Genomic DNA, 25,102 nt, shown 5'->3' on the forward strand with positions numbered 1-25,102 from the left:
GGTGTTTATAAAGCTGGGTTTCCAGACTCCAAATTCCAGCTCCCCATGTGCGTGAGACTCTGCCGCAATGGAGCCTGACTGCAGCCCGTAGCTTCTTCCTGCTTCGTGCAAGTCAGAGCAGCAGGGTGGAGGCAGCAGCTCACAAAGGACGGTTTGGTGCTTTTCAGATGTCAGCCGCAGCATTGGCCTCACCATCCATTCGCTGCTGAAGGAGCAGGTGTATTCAGTGCTGGAGGCCATTCAGGGCAGAGCACAAGGTAAGATGGAGACTCACCTTCTCCTGTGAGTGGGACTGTCCTTCACTGTCAGAAATGAAAAGAGCTGACTTTAGAGTCCTCCAGACCAGTCTTTGGAGCCTCCTTATGCCAGACGAGGCTGGGGACAGGTCCAAACCTCTACCTCCCAGAGATCTCCTCTGCCTGACGCTGGGACCCTGCCCCTTCCTCTGCCCTGCGTTGGGCAGGAGCTGGCTTCATATCTCATCCCTCACCCATATCCTGAAGATACCTCTGACCCTTAGAACTTCCTCTGTTTCACTCCCCTCTTCTGGTGACCAGACACGCTATCTCTAGCCAGAGGCTGGGGCCCAGGGGGGTGGCATCTGCACTGAAGATGGCCGTCTGTTGAGCAGCTCCGTAGCTACTTGTATAGCAGCAAGGCGGGGGGAATGGGGGCCAGCGAGTGGAACAGCATTCGTGGCACAGACAGAGCGGAGCACCTAGCCTTGGGTTTTCTCTTTAAGACCTACAGAACTCGCTGCACCATTTACAGATTCTCAACAAGACCGTGCGGACTCTGACCCATTTCCAGAACGAGCTGGGCCTGGCGCTGAGAGATCGCAAGGAGAGCGCAGTCTCCCTGCTGGACAGTCCGCGCTGCACGTCCTGTGCCCGGGCACTGGGCAAAGCCCAGAGCTTGGAGCCAGGAGCTGACTACAGAAGGGTGAGTGCAGGGTTGTAGAGAGAGAGCCTTCTCCTCCCAGGTCTGATGGAGGGATGGGTCTCTCTTGCCACTTGGGCACCTTTGTGTCCATTCCTTTGGTGCGGGAGATCTCTCAATGCTGCTCCACCCAGGTAGGCTGACTCAGCAGGGACACTCTGCCAAGTCGAGGAGGGGAACTCACCTGTTCATGGAATGCTGGTTTCTTCCTGCAGGTTCCTTCTGTGGAACAGGTTTTGAAGACACTGTCTGGTCTCCCAAAAGCTAACTTCCCAGACCTGATTGACAAGGTATGTGACTGACAAGGCCTGGGGCCTGTTTGCAAATGTGAAAGCTGGTTTGATGCTGGGGGAGAAAATGTCTCTTTTTGCTCTTCCAGGGCAATAGCACGTTCAACTCGATGCCAGACCTAGGCGTTGTGAAGATGGCCCAGGTTGTGCAGGGTGAGCAAAACTCTTCTGTGGTCAGTAGGGGTTGTATTTCCAAACTCTGGGACATGCAGTTATGCAACCACAATGCCTCTGGTTCTTGAGAGCTGCCCTTTTAAATTCCTAAGAAAAAAGCCTGTCTTCAGAGACAGCAGCCATTTTGTTCCCAGCATGGCTTCAGACTGCTAGGATATGCACTCCCTGTGCTGTCCTCCTGGAACTTTACTTTTGTTCCCTCTTGCTTTGTTGTTTCCTTTAATCCATGCACCTGCCAGGCACTGGGGCCCAGACTCTCGGAGGTATTTAGTCACCTAACTCCCACTGATTTCAATGGAAGTTAGGCACTGAAATACCTGCCCCGGGAAACGATCCTGCTTGTATTCAATGGAACTGCAAGAAACAAGAAAATCTTTATATTGGGGTCATAAACCCTTGGAAATTGGAGTGAAGGGTGGCAATTCTGAAAGGCCCTAACCTTAGGGAAGTGAGAGACTCAGCCAAAGAGCCACAGCAGAGACCAGGCTCCCACTGTGCTTGGTGTGGTTACAGTAGGAGATGGGCCTTTCCCTATAGGAGCTTACAGTCAAAATAGACAGGACAGACAAAGAGTGAGAGGGTAAGTGACAGGCCCATGGTAACCCAGCACATTAGTTGTAGTCAGGGTTGCCAACCCTTCAGGCTTGTCCTGAAGTCCCCAGGAATTAAAGATGAATCTTTAATTAAAGATAATGTCATGTGAGGAAACCTCCAGGAATTCATCCAACCAAAGTTGGTAACCCTAGCTGCAGAGCTGAGCGTAGGACCTATGTATCCTGAAACACAGGCCAGCATCCTACCCATTACAGGGGACTCAAACTGGGGTAATACGAGTCTCTGAGGGTATGTCTACACTGCATTGTAAGCCCAGCCTCAGACTTAAGTTTGAGCCCAAACCCCCCTACAGTCCATGCACAAATCGCTCTGACACAGATCAACAAGCATTCGGGACCTGGGTCCTAGGACCCATCTGAGCCCAAGACCTTGGTCTGTACCTGAGACTTGAGTCCAAACCCTGTCCAAACCATTTTGGAAAGGTTCAGTCAGAGATTAGGGTTAGGGTGTGTTTACTGCACCAAGTAAGGGGCAGACACTTCTAGGACTTCAGCACAGGCTGGGTGAGAGGGTCTGTGCTGAACAGAGGAGGGGTGTATTTTGTGAATGGTCCTGTAAGATCCAGCCCCTTGGGACCGCAGAGAAGGACCAGTGCTTGCCTACCCCTGTCCCTGCCAGCTGCAGGGCTCCCACTAAGTCCTCCCCTACATCTCCCACTCTCACCTTGCAGAGCTAAAGGACGAAGTGAACAAGGTCAGTGAGAAGGTCCAGTCTATTGCAGACAGCTTCCCAGTCTCTGATTACACTCAGCCCTTGAATGATGCCCTGATGCAGGCGGAGAACAAGAGCCGCCCTTATCTCCAGGAGGTGAAACGCTATGAGAAATACAGGTAATGGGGGAGTGGCTGCAGCTGTGTGAGTCTATGGACCTGATTCTGAGCTCACACCAGTGTGAATCAGGAGTCACTCCAGTGAAGTCAAGCAGGTTACACCTGTATAAAACCAGAGGAAGTGAAATCAGAAGCAGGCTAACAATTCTCCCGGTTCAACCTCTGGGAATGGCTAAATCCCTTGTATTACCCTCTACCATTTGAGATAAAGGAGCCATTCTATTAGCAGGAAGCAGTAGTAGGCTGTTATCCTCTGGTGGACCACCACTAGCAGAATAGAACAGACACACATTGTCAGCGTGTCACACTTCTTTAAGAGGGTTCAGAATGTATCGTACCAGCCCTAGCTGCTCCTGGACTGAAGCCCCTCGGCTGCTGATAGTCCACTGAGGAGTTCAGGGCTCTCCTCAAAACCTTCCAGCTGATCACCTGACTTCTTGCTAGCAGGCCCTGGGTGGCTGTGATGCTGTGTCAGGGTCATGAAATCCCATCCCAGTGAGTTCAAATCCAGCCTAGGGGGGAAATCTGAAGTAGAGGAATAGGTACATTGCTCCCATCTCCTTCTCTCAAAGGGTCATTTTTGATTTCCTGCCTCCGCTGACTAACAATGATTGTTGGCTTGGGTCTGAGGCTGAATTTAGGGTTCGCTCCCAGTCATGGCGGGCGACAGTGCAGGCTACCACCTGGGATGGGGGAATGAACCAGAAGTGGGGGGCTCGTTCTTTAACTGCCCCTGTGGCTCCTGACTTCCTCTGACCTCTTCTCTCCGCAGGTGGACTGTGGGCATCGTGCTGTGCTCTGTGGTCCTGCTGGTTGTAGCCTGTAACCTCCTGGGGCTGTCCCTTGGGGCCTGTGGGCTCACCATGCGGGAGGATCCGAGCGACTACGAAAGCAGGGGAGAAGCTGGGGCCAAACTCCTTTTGATGTAAGGGACTATTACTGCACTGGGCGGGGCAGGGCGAGTTCAGGGCCCTTACGCCTCAGCTGGGGGTGATAGGGAGAGAATATCTCTGTGATGTGGTGGCATTGGTGGCACGTGCTACGTATCAGGTCAGACTACATGATCTGGTGGTCCCATCTGGCCTTTAAACTCTGTGATGGGCACATGGCTTTGGGAGTGGACTGGAGTCCAGCCCTCTGCTGTCAGCGGGAAGGCTCTCCATGGTGATGTGGCACTGTAAAAGGTGGATGGTGTCACTGTCAAAGTGTGTGGGGGGGTGAGAGCGGAGGGGTCCTCTGGCTGGGTGGAAGGTGAAGCCCAGCAGATGCTGGAGCTTGCCTAGGCACTCATTTCTTGCTTCTCTTCCCATTTGGGTCTCTTTGGGGATGGCTAAGAGGCAGCTCCACCTCTCACTAAAATGTTCCCGGTGGACATCTGATGCCAGGTGACCTGAGCATGGTTGCTACCAGCAGCAGGTTCCTTATTGGCAGTACGTGCTTCACAACATACTAGCTCCTTTCATGCTTGGGTTTGCGCGATTCATGTCAGAGACCAGTCTGGGCTGCAAAGTTTTTTATCTAGCTCTGACCTTCCCCCGAGTTTAGGGTGTTCCCAGCCACGGCTTGGGTTTGGGCCCATCTTTACAGAAGCTAGTTGATCTTTACAATGAATCCTTCTCCTGACCACTGCATGTTTCATGTGAAGTTTGTTCAGTTAATGTGAATCTGTCCATACTACACTTCGTGTTATGTTTGTGTGGTTCGCGTGGCCATAGTATGTCTCACGTCACGTTTGCATGGTTGGCGTGACCACAGCATGTTTCAACTCATTTTAATTTTAAAGTTGTACAGACGTAGTATGAAAGTTTTTCACGGAAAGTTTTTTCAATGGAAAATGTCTTTCTGACCAAAAATTTGTGTGGAAAATGTTTATTTTGGTCAAAGTTTTCCAGTTTAAACCAACAACTGAAAAATGTTGGTTAAAAACCCAGTTTTTCAATGAAAAACAAAAAGTTGTGAATAAAAGAAACACTTCTGAAATTTCCCCACAGAGAATAATTGATGTTTTTCAACCAGTCTACTTAAAATGTTTCCCCTTTGGGGCGTGTGGTCTCACGGGACCATTGGGACATGTGACCAAGGGCGGGGTGTATTGTCCATCACTTGCAGTCTTTCACACAAGACTGGATGCCTTTCTAAAAGATCTGCTCTCTCTCAAACAGAAGTTATAGGCTTGGTGCAAGAATCATTGGGTGACATTCTCTGGTCTCTGTGATGCAGGAGTTTAGACAAAATGATCACAACAGTCCCTTCTGGCCTTACAATCTATTTATCTATGGCCTTAGTGAGTTTCTTGTTTGGTTTGTGCACTTGGGGGATGAGAGAGAGTCTTTTTCACTATCCCCGTGTTGTGATTCACCGCCGAGCACGCTGGAGCCTGGACTCCCTCTGAGCAGAGGGACCCCGCAGGCCTAAGGAACCTTATGAGACATATGGTATGTTTACACTGTAATCGGAGGTGTGTCCTCAGCACATGGAGACCCATTTAGCCACGCTAGCTTTGCTCTAGCTAACTCAGGTACCAATAGCAGTGAAACCGCAGCAGCCTGGGCAGTACAAGCCCACCTGGGACCCTTCAGTGGCCTGGCAGGTCTGTGGTCAGTGCCTTCTGGTGCAGGCGTGGCAGTGTTGGGGGATGGCTCCATGCAGCTGCGGAGACATGCGTGCGGATGCCAGGGACTCCAAAGAGAAGCAGGGCAGCTCCCAACTTGCCCTCCTCCCTGCTTGTTCCTGCAGAGTCACTGCATGCTAGGATGGAGGACTAGCTGGCAGGGCTCTCCCTTTAATGCATCTCCTTCTCTATTGCAGGGGTGTTGGCTTTAGCTTCCTCATCTCCTGGCTTCTGATTCTCTTGGTCTTCGCCACGTTTCTGGTTGGGGGCAATGTCCAAACGCTGCTGTGTAAGAACTGGGCCAATCAGGAGATTTACAAGGTGGGTCCCTGCTTTCTTGGTGTGCCGAGCCTGGCGAGCTGTGCTCCAGGCACAGGATAAAGGGGACAGTAAGCTCCCCAGGCAGAAGAACCAGCTTGGGCTGGGCTGTGTTAACCAAACAAAGCTACCCAGTGCACACACTCATTGCCATAAGCATCCTGTGCTGATTACTGTATGCACACACACCATCTACCCACACCTGTGCACTCTACTGCTGGACGTACCCACTGTCCTTATTACTCACCCTCCTACCCCCATCACACACTCACCACCACACCTGTACATACTCAGCGCACACGCACCTGCATACTCCCTACCACATAGGTACACACTCATTACCATGCTCACTATTGCATGCTCAGTGCATACACACATCTGCAGATGCCATATCTCACATACACAGTCAGCTCTCTCGCACACACTCATTGCAGCGGACTCGCGCCATCCTTGCAAACTCCCGCTCTCTAACTCAATCACAAAGGCACGCTCTGGCCTTCGTTTATCATTGCCCTATGGCCGCTATACTCTCCTGACATATTGGGGCCATAAAGCTGTCAGATACTGCCATAATCCTGGGGCCGATCCCTGGGATGTGGGGGGCCCTGGGGTTAGACTCAACCATTTGCACAAGTGTGTATAAGTGTATGAATCAGGATGTGAATGACTATACTTGGCAGGTAGTAACCTGCGGGCTACTGATGCCTCTACTGGAAGCTTTTTGCTTCATTGTAAAAACTTCTCTTCTCCATCACCAGAATAATTCGTTTCGGGTACATCTCCACTGCAGCCAGAGGTGCACATGGAGGCATATCTAAGCTAGCTTTGATCTAGCAGCTTAAATAACAATAGCAGTGAAGCCATGGTAGCGCAGGCAGCCTGTACAAGCCCATCCAGGACCTTGGGTATGGACTCAAGCAGCTAGCCCAGGCTGCCGTGGCTTCACAGCTGTGATTTGAGCTAGCTAAATATATGCTAGCTCGGGTATATCAACATGAGCTGCAGCCAAGGCTCTGGTTGCAGAGCAGACACACCCTGAGCGAGCTGCGGGCTTGTCAGCCTGTGAGCGTGCAATCAATGCAGGCACGTGTGAGCGTGCAATCAATGCAGGCGCATGTGAGCGTGCATGGTTTATGACAATATCTTGTGTGACATGGTGTGATGGAAGAGACCCAGGCTCACATCTGCCCGCTCAATGTCCAGCCAGGGTTACGGCCCCTTTCCCTCCCTCAGGCTTCCAGCCTGCTCCCTGAGGCTGAGAAATCTCTCTCAGTGGCCAATTACACTTGTCTGCCTCGCATGTGGTGTAGTTAAAGGAGCTGGAAGGCAGGCTGAGGATCTGGCCCATTGTGTCACATACACACCTGCACAGGTGCACGCTGTCGTACATGGATACATTTAGCTGTGTGCACACAGAAATACTGTAAATTGGTTCAAATGCAGCCTCCTTTCTCCATGGAGTTGCACTCTGTCTCTCGCTCCAGTTCCACTGAGATCAGCCAAGTTCCCCCAGGGATGAACGTGACCCAACGAGGAGATGTGATCAGTCCCGTCACCTTACCCTGTTCCTCAGCGTCCTGCGTGTGATCTAATAACACACTTGCTGCATGCTGCAGAATGATCCACTTATGCCCACGTTCGGCCCTTTCCACTGCTTTACCTCGGGCATGGTTGATGCGCACGGATTGTTCCAGCAAATTAATTAAACCTCCTCAAACAACGGTTAACGTTTGATCTCTATTTGGAAGCTGACTGTCACCGCAGCTCCCCACCCCGCCCCCCGCCACGATTGGCCAGCTGGAGCTCAGGAAGTAGAGAGATGCACTGAGGGGCTCTGCCCAGCCCAGAGAGGCAGAGGCTGGACAGCTCTGGATGCAGAAGGGCTAACAAGGCTCCTTTTCCTGCCCAAAGACCAAGTCTCCCACGCGGATTAAAGGGAGCCGGGGCTCACAGCATAGCAGGGAAGCTCCGAGGGAGGGATTCCAGGTCTGTCAACCTGCCACGGACCATTGATGACCCAAGATGGCCACCCCAAGTGCAGGGAGAGGAGGGGCCAGGGGCTAGTGCTAAGATAGAGCTATGCACAGTACTCCAGGGGGTAGTGCTGTGGAAGTACTGGGTACCCCGGGGGGATTGCTATAGTATTAGGGTACCCAGGGGTAGTGTTGTGATAGTATTGGGTGCTCCAGAGTGTAGTATAGGTTCTCCAGGGCATAGGGCTATAGTGGACAGGGTACCTCAGAGGGTGATGCTGTGGTGTTGATGCCACCGGTAGTGTTGTGATTTTAGGGTACCCCAGGGGGTTGTACTAAGATAGTACTGGATTCCCTGGGGTATAATACTGGGTACCCCAGGGTGTAGTGCTACAATAGTACCGGGTACCTCGGGGGATAGTACTAGGTTGGAGATGGGGATCCTTAAAGGTATGGATGTTGAACCCCATCCTCTCCTTCTTGCTTTCCAAAGCCCGTCAGTAACTTTCTCTGCTAGGGGTGATTTTAGTCCCACGTTGCTCCCGCCAGTTCCCGGAAGTAGGACCACATCCCTTCATTGCTCTTTTCTTCCTCCCAAAATGCTGTTGGGATCAGCACAGCTGTGCTCCCTCTCTACTCCAACACACCCCGCTCTCCCCGATCAGGACTCTCCTCATGCCTCATTTCTCCCCCTATTCCCCAGTTTATCGACACTCCTGGGAACCTGCCTCCATCCATGAACCTCACCCAGCTATTCAGCCTGAAGAGGAACCTTAACCTAACCTCTGCTTACCAGTGAGTACTCTGCTATGGGGCTGCCCAGGAGACCCCTCCCCCACATCCTGAATGCTGTCAGGCTGCTCCCTATCAGACTGGCCTCATTAGGAAACTCCTTGAAACAAAGGCCAACTGTCTCAAACTCAGGGTGGAGCTTAAATCAGAACTAGCCCCCTGATTTTCCCAAGTCCCAGCTCCCACTGACCTCTGTGGATGGGGCAGGTCAAAAATGTTCCAGCGAAACTCTTTTTTGACTGAAAACTGGGGTTTTGGCTAAATGGGCATTTTCCCAGGAAGCAGCCGTGGTGTTCCTCGAAAAGTTTGGATTTTTTTCTGATGAAAAATCAGACGTTTTCAGCCCAGGTCAAAAACATTTCTGGTTTTTAGCAGGTTGTGCCTGGAATTCTTTGGTTTTCAGTTTTATTGACGTTTTCTGGGGGCGGAAATATTCATTTTCCAGCCAGCTCGTATTGTGGGTGCATCAGGATGCCTTTCATTGAGGTGCCCCCATATGTATTAAGTGTCCAACAGTTGAATATTTAAATAGCAGCTTAGATTCCACCTTTGGTTGCCCCTCATACAACTGAGGGCCAAACCTGAGCCAGTCTTGCTGGCCTGAAAACACCTCACACGGTTAGTTCAGCAAATTGCGATCTCCAGACCACCTGGCCCATTCTAAGCTCCTTTGAAATCGCCTCACCTTTCTGCTGACACCAGTGACCAGCCGTTATGCCACCTGCCAACTTCCCTGGCTTTAGGGTTACGGTAGTGGAACCTGCAGCCAGCACTTCTGTTACCAGACAGGCTCCAGGGTGCAGGGCCGGCTGGAAGCAATTCGTCCCAGCCCCCAACGGACAGTCTCAGCCCTTCACCATCTGGCCGTATCCCTGGGACAGGAACAAGGGTTCAGTGGATGCAGAGATTCTTGATGCATCTTCTTTTATTACCATCCCCAGTAATCTCAAGGCAATGGCCTACCGGGTCAAATGGAAACGGGACCCAAAGACAAGTAGAATCTGATCCGGTGGGAAGCCTCCCGTGGACTGAATTGGGGGCTGCTTGGTGCCAAACTGGGCTCGGGGCGCTCGGGAGGAGTGTGGGGCTGCAGTAGCCATGTGGAGCCAAGTCACAGGCTGGCTTTAGGCAGATTCCCTCAGGGAGCGCTGCTCGGGAGTCTCCTCTCACCTCTCCCACCCTCGCTGACTCCCTCCCACCTCTCTGTTCCAGGTTGTGTAAGAAGGGCACAGGCCTCTGGGACGTTCTGCAGCTCAGAGACGCCTACAATCTTGAGGATCACCTCCACTTCAGCCAGGTGAGCAGAGGCTCTTCCCCTGGCGGCACCTGTCCTCCCACTCTCGCCAGCCCTTTGGCATCCCTAAGCAAGGAGGGGAATCAAACCTCCATGTTCATACAGTCTTGCACTGCCCGTTGCCCCCAGATCTGTCCACTAAAGATTTAGTCTTTACATTGATTCAGCCAAGGGTTTCTCGAAGGGACCCAATTCCTGGCCTCTCTTTCCTGGTGAATCTAGTCTCCATTTTCCATCCAGTCCTGGGTTTCCACCAACTTCCCCCTCCCAGCACAGACGTGGTGGAACCATCTGTCCTAGCGCAAAAGGGAGACTCTTTCTTTTCCATCTTCCTCCGTTCTGGGTTTCCAGGAGAGGTTGTGGTGGGAAGGGAATTTGGCCTTGCAGTACTGTGCATATAAAGTACCAGGCCACTTCTCACCTAGAGGGCTCATGCATGAGGCTTAAAGGGCAGGATGCAAAACTTGGGGTCTAGGAAAAATACGAATGTGTGTATAACCCACTGAGTTTGTTATAGCTCCCTGCCTAACCCACAGAGGGTGTGAGTCTATTAACAGTCCTAGTTGGGACGCTTTAGCTCTGGAGGTTCCCCGGTTCAATCCCCAGTATATCAGCCTAGATGATAACCATCCCTTAAACACTGCAAAATAGGATGAGACTAATTTCTCTTGCATGCAAAATGGGCCCTATCTGTTCAAGTTCAACATTCAGAATTTCCAAAGGGTGCTGAGTAATTCATCCCCCGGCAGTGAGCTGGCCTGAGCAGGCCGAATGGGAAATCTGTGTATGAGATGAAGTGTGTGTCTAAGAGGGAGGAACCTCTCAGATGCTGGTTGAAGCACCATACAGCTGCTAATGTTGCGCTGTCCTGCTTTTATAGCACTAGGATGGGACACACCAATTAGCCTTTACTGAGTTAACTGGTTTGGGGGGCATCTGATTTGCCATTACTGGGTTGACTGGTTTGGAGGCCGTTCCGTGGATCTAGCTCTTCAGGTCTGACTGGTTTTGTGCTGCTAGGTAGGAGTAGGGTCACCCAGTCTATAAGGAGCTAGGGCTGGATCCAAATCAGGAATCAATGGAAAGGCTCCCCTGGACTTCCCCGGGCTGTGGGTCAGGGCCCTAGCCATGACCAGCACCCATGGGGCTGGCGGTCATGGCCCTGCCTTGCCCTCAGTACACTAGAGACTTCCAGAAGCGTCTCAACAACTTCAACCTCCAATTTGAAGAAATCCACTTCCTCGACGGGGCTGGGAGACGGGACCTGGAAACCTTCCAGCAAAGCGGGATCGACCAGCTGGACTACCCCATGTTCCAGGCCGAGGTGAGGGGTGCCGGAGCAAAGCTGCAGCCAGTGCGGTGACATCAAGCAGGGGGTTGCCCTCTCGGTTTGCATCCTCCACAGCAGCCCTTCCTCCCATGGTGTCTGGGAATTGAGGCTGGCTGATCGTGCTGCTCTGGCCCGGCTCTCACCCTTGGAGATCCTGGGTCCACTCCCAAACCTCCCCTTACTCTGATGGAGGCATCTGCACCATGTACAGATCCCCTGCCTGTTCCCACTGCCTTTGAGCTCATCCCACTCCTGGATAAGGCTTGTCAATATGCGCTCGCTCCTTTTGCCTGTTCTCCAGCTGGCTCCCTTCTGCCTCACAGTGGCAATTGCCCCCAGGCAGACACCCCAATCCTGTCCTATCTTCCTATCCTTCCTTGCTCCCACTCTTTCGGACAGACTCTGAGCACCTTGTGCGAGCTAGAAAAATAGTCTTCTCGCTAGCTTTACTGATGGGGAAACTGAGGCATACAGAGGTGGCGTATTGGGTAGGGGATTAAGGCATTGGACTGGGGGCTCGGGAGACCACAGTTCAAGTCCTTGGTCAACCACAGACTCCTCTGGGTAAATCACATAATCTGCCCCATGCGTCAGCTTTCTATCTGTAAAGTGGTAATAATCCCTCGCTACCTTAAAGGGCCCTTTGGGAGGGTATCGTCTATTAATGATTGTGATGGGGGCCGTATAAATAGCTAGACAGAGTTGCCTAGATCTCACAGGAAGTCAGTTGCACAGCCGGGAATAGAACCCAGGAGTCCTGAACCCCCCACTCCCTGACTCTAACCACCTGAAAACACTCCCTCTTGGTGGTTCATTGTAAAGGGAAGGGTGAGGGAAGGGATCCCTGTGCCCTCAGCCCACGTTCTGCCCCGAGTTACCCCTGAGTGTTGAAGCCCGTGGGGCGGCATAGCTGTAGCTGAAATCAGGGCCCCATTGATGGTTTGTGGGGTAACGTGCAGGCTGGAGGCTCATCGCTGGTGCTCAGGGAGTGTTCATAAAGTGTGCCCTGCACTTTGGGACCCTTGGCTGACATGAGGTTGTTCATGTGGCTGGCTCCTTTCTCCAGATGCAGAACCCTGTGGTGAGGACGAGCCTGGAAGACCTAGCCAGGGACCTCGAGGGCCTCCAAAAAATTCAGGTGAGCGCAGAGGTAACCTGGAGGAAAAGGAAGGAGTGATCCCCAGGGGCGGGGAGGGGAGATGCAAGTGCTTTACCTGCTGCTGCCAGCGATGCCACCTCCCTCCTGCCAAAGGGCTCCTGTGGTTCCCAGCTGACCAGAAAAGCCATCAGTGACTCTGGTGTCCCCCACAGAAAAACATCACAATAGCAGGACGGCTGGCCAACGAGTCCCAGGCCCTGTGGAAAATCCAGAACGCCACCGTGCTCACCCAGGAGGCCCTTGTGGTGAGTGTGATGGACTGAGCAGCGGTCACCTCCAGGCCGGGCCAGGGCCGGACCCCATCCTTGGCTTAGGAGCTTTGGGGTGCAGGGGCCATGGCTCAAGCCCAGCCCTGGTGGCATGACTCTTGGGAAGGGCATAGGGCATCATGGGAAGCCTCCATGGGGGTGTGTCATTTGCGGGGCGGGGACTGGGTGCTGTATGACAGACCCCTAGGGGCATGAATCCCAGACTAGCCGGCATGGGGAAAGGTGAAGGGAAGATTCCTTGATCCACATTGTGGACGGGCGTAGGGCTGAAAGCAGTGACTGAAAAGTGGCTGGGGGGTGGGGTGGGGGGAGCTATGCCAGCTGTGCCCAGTGGGCTGCTGGAGTTGGTCCAGTTCTTCCCGGGCAGGTGAAGCAAAACCTGCCCATGCAACCGGGCAGCCACCGCTGAGAGCTCATATTGGGAATGGCCATGAAGAGCAAACCCCCCAGGGCAGGTCCAGGGCTGAGGCCTATGCGTGGGTGGTGGGGAGGGATGGCTGCTCTCTTCCTGTCCGCCCTTTGAGGCCGTTGGGCACCAGGCGGCCACCCCCTGCCCTCCCTTGAAGTGGAGGGGACGCATCTGAGCCTCTCTTTGCCTTGCAGGTGAAGCTGAATGAGAGCGTGCAGTTCTTGTCCGCCATGGCACCCCATCTCCAGGTACGGTTGCCGGGGGAGACTGTCCATCTGATGGAATGGTCACTGGGAGGGGGAATGATCCCACATGAAGGGGGTGGGCAATGGTGGTCCCAGGTCCTGGGAGTTGCAGGCACAAAACGCCCTGCCTAGCCCTGTACTGACCATAAGGAACAAGGCCTCGGGGCTCCATTCCCAGCGGAGCCCAGGGACTTTACCACTGCTGTAGGGAAATGGGGAGCAAGCGGTGGCTTCATGGCCAGGACCCCAACCCCCTGGCACAAAGGTAAGGCGCCTTCAGAGGGGCAACCCAGCAGCCTGGGCGTGTGCACGAAACACCCCACAGACGCTTTCATGGACATCATCCAGGGCCCAACCCTGACCTGCAGGGACCCCCCGCCCCTTTTCTTGGGGCGAGAGGGGAATTCAGTCCCCGAGGTCATTCATTTTCAGATGGCTTCCTGCATTGACTCCCATCCTGATCTGAAGGGACCCCGCTCTTGTGAGGTGACCCACCCTTGGTCAGGACACGCTTTTCCTCTCTGTGCATCCCCTTCCCGTGAGTGTGTGTGTGGCTCCTTATTCTATGAACCTCCCTCAATCTGAGCCCTTGGAGAGAAGGACATTTGCCTTCTATTCTCTATGTTCACCTAAGCTGGGTTTGCCCTCTACCCTGCTCCCCACGCCTGACTGCCAGGGACCACCCCCTTCTGGGGAATGGAGAGACTTCAGTCCCCTTGAGTTGGGCTCCCAAGTCATTTAGGTGCTTTAGAAAACCCCCTCCCTCAGGGACAAGCTGGGTGAGATCACATCTCTTATTGGACCATCGTCTGTTGGCGAGAGATGAGCTTTCGAGCCACGCAGTCCTACCAGAGAAAGAGCTCCGTGTGGCTCAGAGACTTGTCTCTCTCACCAACAGGTGTTGGTCCAATAAAAGATATCACCTGCCCCACTTTTTCTCTCTAATATCCAGGTACCAATAAGGCTACCACTACATTTCATCTCTCAGGGTTTATTCAGTCCTGGGCTACACCCACACATTGCTCCCCAGCCCTGACCTATCAATCAAGGCTCAGTAATAATAATCCTGCTTAGGTATATGAAGCCAGCCACACCCAAGGTCCATCCCACCCAGATTCCCATCTCCGGCAGTGGCCAGCACCAGCTGCATCAGTAGAAGGTGCAAGGAACCCAGCAGGGATGGGATAGCCTCATGTTCTCACCCTACCGGGGTCACCGCAACGGCAGGAGAGTAAAGCGGATTCTCCATCCTGATGGCTGCTTGTCTGCAGCTCCTGTGTCTCTCGGAGGATGGCTCGGGTCAGGCGGGCATTTCATGGGGTTAACCCTCAGCAGCCACATGAGGAGCCAGCTAATTTTGTTGTATAATGACGGAAGAAAGAACCATCCACCTTCAGTCAATTCCCCACAGTGCTCACTGCCTCCAAGCCTCCACGGCAAATCCACATTGCGGTGCCCAGGCTGCCAGAAAGAGATGTCTGTCAGCCCATCTCCCCAGCAGCACAGATCGGCCAGAGCCCAGCACCTCATTGGCTTCCCCTTGGACACCAGATCAAACTCAAAGCTTCCCCTTCCAAGCTAACCCTGGGACTGGCCGGAGGGACCATCTCACCCTGTCTGATCCCGACCTCCCACGACAGATCTGTTCAACCTCCAGGGTGAGACCGCCTTGTGCAGGAAGAGGGAGCTTCTGAGATGGAAGTCCTGGGAGAGACCAACAGCACAGACCCTCACTAGCGCCTCCAAAGCTAGATGCAAAACCCATTTCTATGACCAGTGTGGACCCTTCCCAACCAAAGACTGGAGATAGTCCCATCCCTGCTGCTTGCGGAAGAGAGAGCTAAAGAGATCTCTGCGAGCACCACCTTGAGCAACACCAAAAATCAAGCCAAGGCCTGCCCCATACCCCCCAATCCAAACTCAAGAGTCAGGCTTTTCTGTAGCCACGAACCCCCGTGGCTGACACACAGAAGAACATGTGTGTCACACCCTGCCCAATCGCTTCCGGGCACACTTTATAAACAATGGGAGGTGCTCAGATACCAGGGAGATACCAGGCACCATAGAAGAACCTAGATACATTCCTAGCTAAGTGTGATGTATCAGTCTGAGCTTGGTGTAGGAAGCCAGAAATTCCTGTGTCCTAGATCCCAAACTACCCCCCGCCCCCACTCCGTGCCTCAGTTTCACCACCTGTTACATGAGGATAGGGACATTTACCTCCTTCTCATGGCTGGTGTGAGGATCAGCGAGTTAATGCTCATGTATGCGTGCTGCTGCATGATAATCCTACCTCTCCATCCTTAATTAGAAACTCTGCTTCCAGAATTCCCCATCTCAGAGGTCAATCTCCCTCCCTCCCCACGATTCCAAGCACCATTCAACTCTCCAGTGTCCTCTAAGGTGCCTCTCTCCTCCCCACCCCCCTTCTCCCACCAGCCCCTCTTGAAACGGACGATGGCCGAGATCACCCTGGTCGAGACCATGCTCCCGGGGCAGGTGCAGCGGCTCCTGAGACACGTGAGTGAGGAGGGGACCTTAGCCCCGCAGCATGCAGAGCTGGGGTGCAGCAATCAGCTGGAGGAAACCGCAGAGACGGCTGCATAGCAGCACTGAGACCCTGGGCGGGAGGGGGACGGCTCCTGCTCGGTAAGCAGCTCCGTGGGCCCTGCCTACAAACCCAACGCTTGCTGGGGCATCTGGGACTGCAAACCCAGAGAGGCAGCATGACCTACACTGGGGCAGATCCTGGGTAGCTGGAGATCCAGCCAGCAAACCCAAAGCCTGTGTGAGCCTACTCTGGGCCAGGCTGCTCCCTGGGGTCCTGATTTCCTCACCAGCCCTTTGGGAGCCAATGTGTGTCCTTCAGGCTGCCTTCTGTTCCTGCAGGAGATCAGCTGCTTCACAAGGAAAGAACTGGGCTATTTCTCGCAGTACCTGAATTGGGTGAGACGCACGGTAGGTGCCAATGTCCGCAGAGGAGCCCCGTCAGAGCAAGGGTTGCTGCTGTTGTGATTTATTTGTATTACCATTGTGGGTTGAAACCCCAGTCCCAGACCGGGAGCCCATTGCGTTAGGTGCTGTACAGACACAGAACAAAGTGGTGACAATCTAAGGCTGTATCTTCAAAACACTGCGGCTGCAATCAGTGTAGACACTTACTGCAGTGATGGGAGGCGTTCTCCAGTAATCCAGGTCCCCGGGAGGCGGTAGCGAGGTCGGGGGAAGAATTCAATGCAGCCCTGCTGTAAGACAAGAGACAGCAGATGGAGGCAGGCAGCTGTGGTCTCAGCCTAACCGGTGTCAAGTTTCTTGTAGGCATCAAGGCAAAGGAGAGGTTGAAGGAGGCTAGTGAGTGAGTTTTGTGGATGAATCCAGGGAGCGCCTGCCCAGAGTGAGGGGCAGCGCAGGAGAAAGTAGGAAGGGGTTTGTTTGAAATGTAATGAGTGGGCAATGGTGGGTGGGATCATGGCCCAACGGCGGAGGGAGTTGACCTTTCAATACTGAATGAGAGGTGATAGGATGGAGATAGGTCACAAAGGTCCTGGACAGTGAAGACAAGTATCTGATGTTCGGTACAATAGAGAAGGAGCCGGCAAAGAGCGTTATGGTTGAAGTGACAGGCTTGGAGAATGATCTCCCCGATGGCATTCTTATTTTGAAGCCCCCTCCAATGCTACAGGGCAGCATGTAGCCGAGTGGGGCGGCTATGCAAGTACCCCATGGAATGTTCTTGTGGTTAAAGGGCTGGCCTGCAGTGTGGGTTCGATTCCTGGCATGGCCTCCCTGTGTGACCATGAACAAGCTGCTTGTTGTCGCTCTGTGCCTCAGTTTCCCCTGATTTGAAATAGAGATAACAATCCCGACCTCTTTCCCAGTACTTTTTATCCATAGACCTCAAAGCATTTTACAAATAACGTTTGTGTCTTTAACCACCATTACAGCAGGGGAAACCGAGGCACGGGAAACAAAATGACTTGCCCGAGATCACTCAGCACAGTAGTGGCAGAGCTGGAAATTGTGTCCCACTCCAGTGTCCTCTCCACTGATTCCTCACAGAACACCTGCCACCAAGGGGATGGACCTCCAGGTCCTTGTGGGGTGCTCAGAGATTAGGGTGATGGAGGCCAATTGTGAACCTGAGTGAGCCCTGTCAAGGGCTAGGCTCCCATTGTCACATCTCCGGCCAACGCAGCACCTGCCATGCCCAGCTCTGCGGAGAACCCAGCCCCGAGAGTGCATCAGAGCTGGCTGGCAAAGGCCAGCTGGTTGAGTATCTGAGCACAACTGGGTTGGTGACTGTGTCATCCTCCACCCAAGCCACTGCCTGGATAACTTGCTGTCTCCTTTTTTGTTCCAGCTGACTGAGGACGTGGCTTCCTGCCAGCCCCTCGCCACGGCGCTGGATAACGGCCGGGTGATCCTGTGCGACCGCATCACTGAGCCCTGGGTAAGGACAGCGGGACCTGCCACTCCCTGCCGCTGCCTTGGGCTTAGCCCCCATTCCTCCCTGCCCCGAGAAATCTGTTCCTGGCCAGGGTTGAGTGGGCAGCTCTCGGGCACCATGGAGACATCACTAGCTGGTCTGTCCCAGTGCTCTCCCATCCCCAGACACTCCACACCCGTCACCCCGGCATCAAGAGCATGCGGGAGAGCAGAGGCACTCCCAGCAGCTGCAGGCCGACTCAGCAAGCAGTTTCTGTGCAAAGGGGCAAATATGGGGGTCCATTATTTTATAGTTATTATCGGTGTGCCATGAAATTGGGGCCTCACTGTGCGAGGGGCTGCACAGATACATAGTAAGACAGTCCCTGTCCCTAGAGCTCACAGTCTAAATAGACATGGCGTGGGAGGGGAGACTGAGGCACAGACAGTGGCTTGCCCAAGGTCACTGACAGATTGAGGGAGAGCACCTGGGTCTCCCGACACCTAATCCAGCGCCCGATCCACTAGGCAATGCTGTTTCCACCAAAGGGATGTGAATGGAACAGGAAATGAGATGCAGCCCAGGGGCCAGCACGGTCCTTGCTGCGACTATCTTGGGAGTCCTGGCATAAGCCAGATCCGCTCCTGTTGATGTCGGGGACGCGGGCATCACCCTGACTGACCTCTCACACCATGTCCTCCACAGCTGTTAGTAATTGAAATCAGCCCCTCCATCCCACCCTGTCTCCTGTGACCCCATCTCCCTCTATCTCGTTGCCCAGTCGTGCTGCTCCCAGAGCCAATAGATGCAGAGAGGGGATAAATGAGGCTGTCTAATCTTGTCTGAGCAGCCTAAGTTGCCCAGGGGAAGATGCAGCCTTTGCTGAGATAGGCCAGTGCCAGACGAAAGCAGCCAGCCTGGGGGCGTCTATGTACCACGCAGGGTGCTCTCCTCAGCAGGGTGGGGAGAAGGGCTTCTGAAGGTTCATTGCATGGCAGGATTTCCCAGATCTGGTAGCAGGAGGGGGACCGTCTATGGATGGACCTAGGAAACGATAAATATTGGCATGACTGGCTACTGTGTGTGTGTGAGTGAGCACATGCATGCCACTGCCCTCTGCTGGACGGTCTTGGAGCTGTTCCACTGTGTGTCATAGGCTCCCTACTACCAGCCAGTGAATCCCTCTGAGTTAGGGTTACGACCCCACAGGGCATGCCTCTTGCAACCCCTCTATGGAGTAAGGTGGTGACTGCAGGCCAGAAGCTAATGGCATCAGGACAGTGACCAGACTCCCATTAACTTCATCAGGCCCAGAAATTGTCTCTTGAGCAAAGGGTTAGAGGCTCTCTGTCCAACCTGCTTCCGTCTGTATCCAGAGTAACCGAGGGGCCGGTCCCCCCCCCGGGGTGGGGTTTCGCTCTCTCCCCGCTGTTCCCCGCCCAATGGAGCCAATCAGGGTGTTTGTTGTGTCCTTCCAGAATGCCTTCTGGTTCACCCTGGGCTGCTGCACCTTATTCCTCATCCCCAGCATCATCTTCGCCATCAAACTTACCAAGCACTTCCGCCCCATCAGGAACCGGCTAATGTAAGTGGCAGGTGCTGTGGGAGCTGGGACCTGTGCTCTGCCCACGTCCTCCCCATGTCAGGACAGCAAGGGACCCACAGGAAAGGGGAACGCACCGAACAGCAGCTGGCAGGTGTCATTCCCAGCTGGAGGAGATGTATGTGCACAGCTGGGAGTCACACCTCCTGGCTGCTGGATAGACGTGCTCCTAGAGGGACCCCATTTGAGCCACCCCTGTAAATGCCCCATCAATAGGCCCAGCATTGGCAACCCTGGGCACATGCCCAGCTAGGGTCCTCCGGTGTCTCTCCATGTAGATGTTCGGCAGGAGCCCAGCAGCACCTCAATACAGAGGGATATTTACCTATAGGCTGGATGGACTGAGGCCAAGGGCCACAATCAGGGGTCGAGGAAGTGAAGAAGGAAATGGATAAAGTTCCATTTGCTTTTGATCCAGTCCTGTGCTTTACAGGCATACTGGATGGATCTCTGATCCCTGCAATCCTGTGTCCAGTAAGCCCATTGGACGGATCCATCCAGAGGGTGGATCTCTTATTCCTTGGATCGTGTCCCCCTTTGTGCGCTCCTTGAATTCTTGGACACAGAGTCACAGTTCTTGCGCGTACACAGAGCTTTTACCTCTTTGCAGAATGCCGTGACAGCGCCTGATGCAGCCTGCAGGGGGCACAAGTGCCGGGCACTTATTTCCTGTTCTTAGGTGCAGCCACATCTGGAGTGTTGGCCCAGGAGAACCGAAGGGGTTAACTCCCCAACACTCCACCCGACTGCCCCCGAGGGCTCCCCCTCAAACATGCCTGGAGCCCGTAGGCCCTCGTCCCCGTACACGTAAGGTGAACGCCACCCCTGTGCACCGGACCTGCGTGTGGTCCAGGCACCATTGCACACAGGGGTTAGTTAAGTGCTGCAAGGCTCCGTCAGCTCTTCTGCCCAGGGCTCAGTTCCCTGAGAGGATGGGATAGATCCAGGAATTGCGCTGCATAATTCAGAGGCAGATTAAGGACAAACGGGTAACTACCGTCCTGAACCACAGCCTGCCCCAGGCCTATCCAAGCTCAGCTCACTGAATTCTCCCATGCCCCTTGTTATTGTATGTTCTTATGGCCCCTGAAGTCCTCTACAAAGAGAAGGTCATTTTACCCACTAGAGTAATGCTACCTCCTCTGGGGCAGAGCCTGGCAGCTGTTTATCTGGCTGCAAGGTGACAACAGAGATAATATTGGCTTCTCCCTTAAGCTCCCTCCTTTTCTTCACCACCACCTGCAGCTCTACTGCCTCAGAGGAGACCTATCCTTTCCACATCCCCCGCGTTACAGCTCTCAAGCTATAGGAAGGGGTCTCCGGCATCTCCAGGTAAGGGGGAAACTAATTAATCTGGGCACTCCGATCTCTGTGGTGGAGGACTCCTGAATCTGAGAGTCCTGGGGCTCCCCAGCAGTCCTGGAACTCCAGACCACTGGTCCCAGGCAAGCTCTAGGTGAGCTCTTGGACCTTGATGTCACCTGGGGATGGACATTCTTGGACCTCTCTTTTGCAGGTCCTCTTCAGAGCTCCTGGACCCCTGAACCAAGGTTTCTCTTGGGGATCCTCAGTGCCATGGGACTCTTTGTGGATACCAAGATGCCATGTTGCAAATATTTCTTGAGGTCGCCCACCCCCCTGAGTCAAAGCTGCCTCCGAGTTCTCCCATAGGTTTCCGTCACAGGTGTTCTGGGGGTCCAGTCTGTTCATATCTCCCCAGGTAACTGCTAAAGAGTCCTTTCACTTGTAGGTCTCTTGGGGAAAGTGCCTGGATTCCTCCCAATGCCAGAACCGTCCCCATCAGAGATACTTCCCTTCCACTCTGCCTCACCCTCCCCATGTTACTTCTGAGCTGCTGGAGGAGACTCCTGCAATGACTCCCACATTGAATATCCCACCCCTCAGCTCTTTCTCCCAAGCACCCCCCTCTGCTGACCCCCACTCCCTGCAGCACCAGCACGGCAAGGCAGAAGGGAAAATTCCTGCCACATAGCAGCACCGGTCCAGGGTTCGACATCTCCAGCCATCCCAAAGGGGAGCCATTAAAACCCACCAATGCCCATGTTACCTCCTGGGTTAATTCACGTCTGCGGCTTCCTCCCAGCTTCAGGCTGCTCTATGGTTCCAGCAAGTTTTTCTTAGGATCTGAGAGGGAGCCTGCATGGCTCTCATCTTCCTCCCTGGTCTTCTGCAAACACACATGCAGTGGGCTGTAATGCTAAAACCACCGTGCACAATCCCTGCCCATGTATCCCACAGGCAGCACTGCCAGAATGCAGGGCTCTCACTCATTCAGATTATTGGCAGTTAAGAGGATGCATATACGACCTGATGACTGGTCAGGGCTTTTCCCCTTAGAGATGAGCCTGGATCAGATCCCCCGAGTCAGACACTCCCCAGTGCTGCCAAAGCCCAGATCTGGATGTGAACCCGGCAACCTAGTCATTGTCTCGCTAATGGGCCACACACAAACCTCCGCTCCACAGATCCAACCAGATGGGGCAAGGGGGGATGTGAAATCCAGATCTCAGTTTTGCAGTTCGGGCTCGTCTCTGCTTCCCAGGTCAGGGCTCTCACCAGGACTCTTGTTTTTATGTCTGCTGTCCCCGGCTGGCTCTGGAGCGCTAGGCTCACAGAACGTCCTGTCACTGCTGCTTGGGTGAAAACCGACCTGGGTCTTTGGGGACTTCTTCAGGTGGTGCAGGGTCCCTGCTGCCAGAGGAGAGGACACGGGTCTAAATTCAACCCCCAGCTGGGAGATCGCCCCTTCTGTCCCCAACTCTTGGTACCGAAAGGAAACTGGTCTGACTCTCTGGGATGAAGATGGGTCCTCATGCTTCTCTGGACTTCTTTCTGCCAAAGGGCAGGCTACCACTGTCCTGTTGTATTTTAACCCATCCTGGAAAGCCTCAGCATTGGGATTTAGGGTACAAAGGGGTGTCAGTGCTGGAGGATGCTGATGCCATTAAAGCACTAGCCCCTTTTCTAACTGTGGCTTGCTTGCTGCTTTGTGCGTCCATTCTGACGCTGTGTTCTGGAGGGGAGGGATGGGTGAGGGGCGGTGGTGATTGGGGTAAATCCTCTACATTTTCTCAAAACACAGTGGGTTCCTAAGGCATCCACCCTCATGGATCCGTGTCAGAGGGCTAGGCTGGAGAGAAAGGGACTGGGGAGAGCTACAAATGTCCTGCTCTGGTATAGGTGCTGTGTGTGACCTTGGGCAACTCACTTAACCTCTCAGGGTATGTCTTCACTGCACAGTTAGCCCAGGATCTGTGACATTACCCAGGGTACAATCTGGACCCCTCAGTTCTCCACCCTTTTACACTGCTTTGCTATGAGAGCTACCACTCCTGGTCTGCCCACACACAACCTCCAACATGTAAGTTACTCCTAATCATAGTGTCTGAGCACTACGGGCAGCCACTCATGAATTACACTGAGGGGCAACACTAGCAAATTCCCAGTCCTGGCCTTTCCCGCAGAAATGTGCGTCTTGTACTGCCCAGCTCCCCCTTAGACAATACAAGCTCATATAAAGTTTGTCATTTCATTAATGGAAAATGATATGCACAAATTCTGTTCTCCCAAATGGAGTTTCCCAAACACTGGTTTAGATAAAACAATAAAACAAATTTATTAACTGCAGAGATAGAGTTTAAGTGACTACAAATAAGGAGGCATAAAAGTCAGAACTGGTTACAAGAAAATAAAAATAAAATGCAACTAATGCCAACTTAATGAGCTAAGTGAATTCAAAGCAAAGTCTCTCTCCCGCCCATGTTCCAACAGTCTTACTGGCTGAATTTCTTTCAGTCAGGATCTCTCCCCCAGTCCAGTGTTGCTTCCTTGTTCTTCAGATGTTGTTGATGCTATGGGTAGAGAGAAAGGGGGAGATAATTTGGGGTATCTTCTCTCCCTTCTTATAATTCTTTCTCTTCTTTGAGAATCACCTCTGGCTGAGGTTGAGGAGACAGTCTGTGTAGACGGGAACCCCAAGCTGTTTCTTTGTCAAGATGTTGCTCTTTCACCCACACTCTCTGTCCTGCCAAAGAATGGTCACTTAACCAGATGATGGTCCATTCGATTTCTGGCCAAGGTGTCGGCTAGCATTTTGTCTCTGGGGAACTGGTTTGTGACAGCTCCCCAGACCTGGGACATGCCTTAGTAATATCACACAGTAGAGTCTTACAATTTTACATACACTTGCCACACATATTTTACTAGGACAATAATAATCAGCAAATTACGAGTTTTCAGCCTCACAAAATGTATCACAGTCTTGCAAAAGAGGTGAACCTAGGGGTTCAGGTGGTCACAGGATCTTATCTGGGTTTTAGCCCAAACTCCCTATTGTGCACGCAGTACCTCTGACTCGGGTTTGGAGGTGCTTTAAGTCTAGGCTAGCCGATCCAGCTTTGAACCTGGGTTAGAGCTCTGGCTGGAATCCATAACCACTCTGCAACGAGGAAGCAGGCAAAACTCACTTGAGTGCTGCCAATCCTCCAGCGCCCTTCCCAGAATTGTCCCCAATGAACTGACAAATTCCCCCACAATTGACTGAGGGAGAAAATCCTAGGGTGTCTCAGCACAAAGAAACCTGGGACATGCCTCCACTCCCAGCGGAGCCACCATCAAGGCAAACCCGATCGGTAGCCCCCCCGTGGCCCTGATTGGGCCAAGCATGCCCTTTAATCATGGACAGTGCTCCAGGAAGCTGTCTGTGCAACCTGGCAGTATCCTGCTCTTGTTCCCTGCTTCGGGGCCCAGCTCTGTACCTTGGCTTGACTCTTGATCTCTGACTCCAGCTGCGATGTCTGACTAGCCTCCAGATTCCGAACTCTGGTTCAGACCTTTGGCTTGACTCCCGGTTTCTGTCCCTGGCTCCTGCTCCAGCCACCAGGCTCGGCTCCTGCTCTGACCATTCAGCCCGACTCCTGGTCCTACCCGCTAGGCTGGACCGCCCATGTACCAGTTGTGCCAACACTGATGTTAGGGAGGTGCTCAGATACTACAGGAATAGAGGCTGTAGAAGGGACAGGAGACCAAGTCTTAACACTGCTGTCTGCAGGCTTTGCATCAGTGCAAAGAGCATTGGTCCATTGGAGTTCGGCGCTTAAATACCTTTGAGGACCTGGGCCTTTGTCTTTGGTAATAGACACGCCCCTTCCCCCCCCATCTTGTTCCTACTCTCCTAGGACAGTGACTCTCGCTAATGTCCCATGGCTCTAACCTCTCACTGCCCCTGATGGGCTGGTGCAGGGAGAAGGCAGCACCTTGGCCCTAAGGACTCCCCGGTTGCCACGATGCTTCAGGAAAGCCAAAGGGCTCCAGGAGCATGGCAGGGATTTTCCCTTCAAGAGCGTTGCTGGGCGGTTGTGTCTGTATAGTGCGGGCGGGCTGGGGAGAAGCTGCTCGCTTTCTGACATTCCTCAAGTCAGCTGTGCAGGGGGAAGCTAAGTGGAGAGAGCCTCTGGCAGCCCCAGTTACCAAGGAAAGCACTCTGCTAAGGAGACCCTCCTGTCAACACTTCCCCAGCCCATCCGGCCAGCGCGGGTCCCTCCAGCCAGGTCCTCTGCCTGAGCAGAGAGGCTCATCCCAGCAGTGAAAGGGGCTCATTAGCAGCCACAGCGCTCCCCATTTGTGCTTCCTCCAGATGCTGACAGCTTCAGCCCTCCCATCCCCTGAGAGGGAGCTGCATTGCACATCTGGGGAAACTGAGGCACGGAGCAGTGACAGTCCAAGGTCGCACAGTGAGTCTTTAAGCCACGCTGCCTCAGACATGTAGGTGCATGCCCACACACACACAAACATGCGCAAACATG

At 53.5% G+C, this 25,102-nt stretch overlaps 1 protein-coding gene across 1 annotated transcript in view; it reads left to right on the top strand.

The window, feature by feature from the left end:
• Positions 1-20,610, top strand: part of PROM2 (prominin 2) — a 39,547-nt gene extending 18,937 nt beyond the window's left edge. Inside the window, exons 8-25 of the mRNA XM_038384899.2 lie at positions 168-257; positions 743-942; positions 1,155-1,229; positions 1,319-1,382; positions 2,689-2,848; positions 3,621-3,773; positions 5,657-5,780; positions 8,454-8,545; positions 9,755-9,839; positions 11,014-11,160; positions 12,233-12,304; positions 12,478-12,570; positions 13,198-13,251; positions 15,688-15,768; positions 16,138-16,206; positions 17,609-17,698; positions 19,153-19,259; positions 20,523-20,610. Coding sequence (XP_038240827.2) covers positions 168-257; positions 743-942; positions 1,155-1,229; positions 1,319-1,382; positions 2,689-2,848; positions 3,621-3,773; positions 5,657-5,780; positions 8,454-8,545; positions 9,755-9,839; positions 11,014-11,160; positions 12,233-12,304; positions 12,478-12,570; positions 13,198-13,251; positions 15,688-15,768; positions 16,138-16,206; positions 17,609-17,698; positions 19,153-19,259; positions 20,523-20,586 — 1,820 coding nt within the window. The 3' untranslated portion in view covers positions 20,587-20,610. The remainder of the gene's footprint in view (positions 1-167; positions 258-742; positions 943-1,154; positions 1,230-1,318; positions 1,383-2,688; positions 2,849-3,620; positions 3,774-5,656; positions 5,781-8,453; positions 8,546-9,754; positions 9,840-11,013; positions 11,161-12,232; positions 12,305-12,477; positions 12,571-13,197; positions 13,252-15,687; positions 15,769-16,137; positions 16,207-17,608; positions 17,699-19,152; positions 19,260-20,522) is intronic.
• Positions 20,611-25,102: the final 4,492 nt, after the last annotated feature.

This window comes from Dermochelys coriacea, chromosome 26, assembly GCF_009764565.3.
Source record: "Dermochelys coriacea isolate rDerCor1 chromosome 26, rDerCor1.pri.v4, whole genome shotgun sequence".
Taxonomy (NCBI): domain Eukaryota; kingdom Metazoa; phylum Chordata; order Testudines; family Dermochelyidae; genus Dermochelys; species Dermochelys coriacea.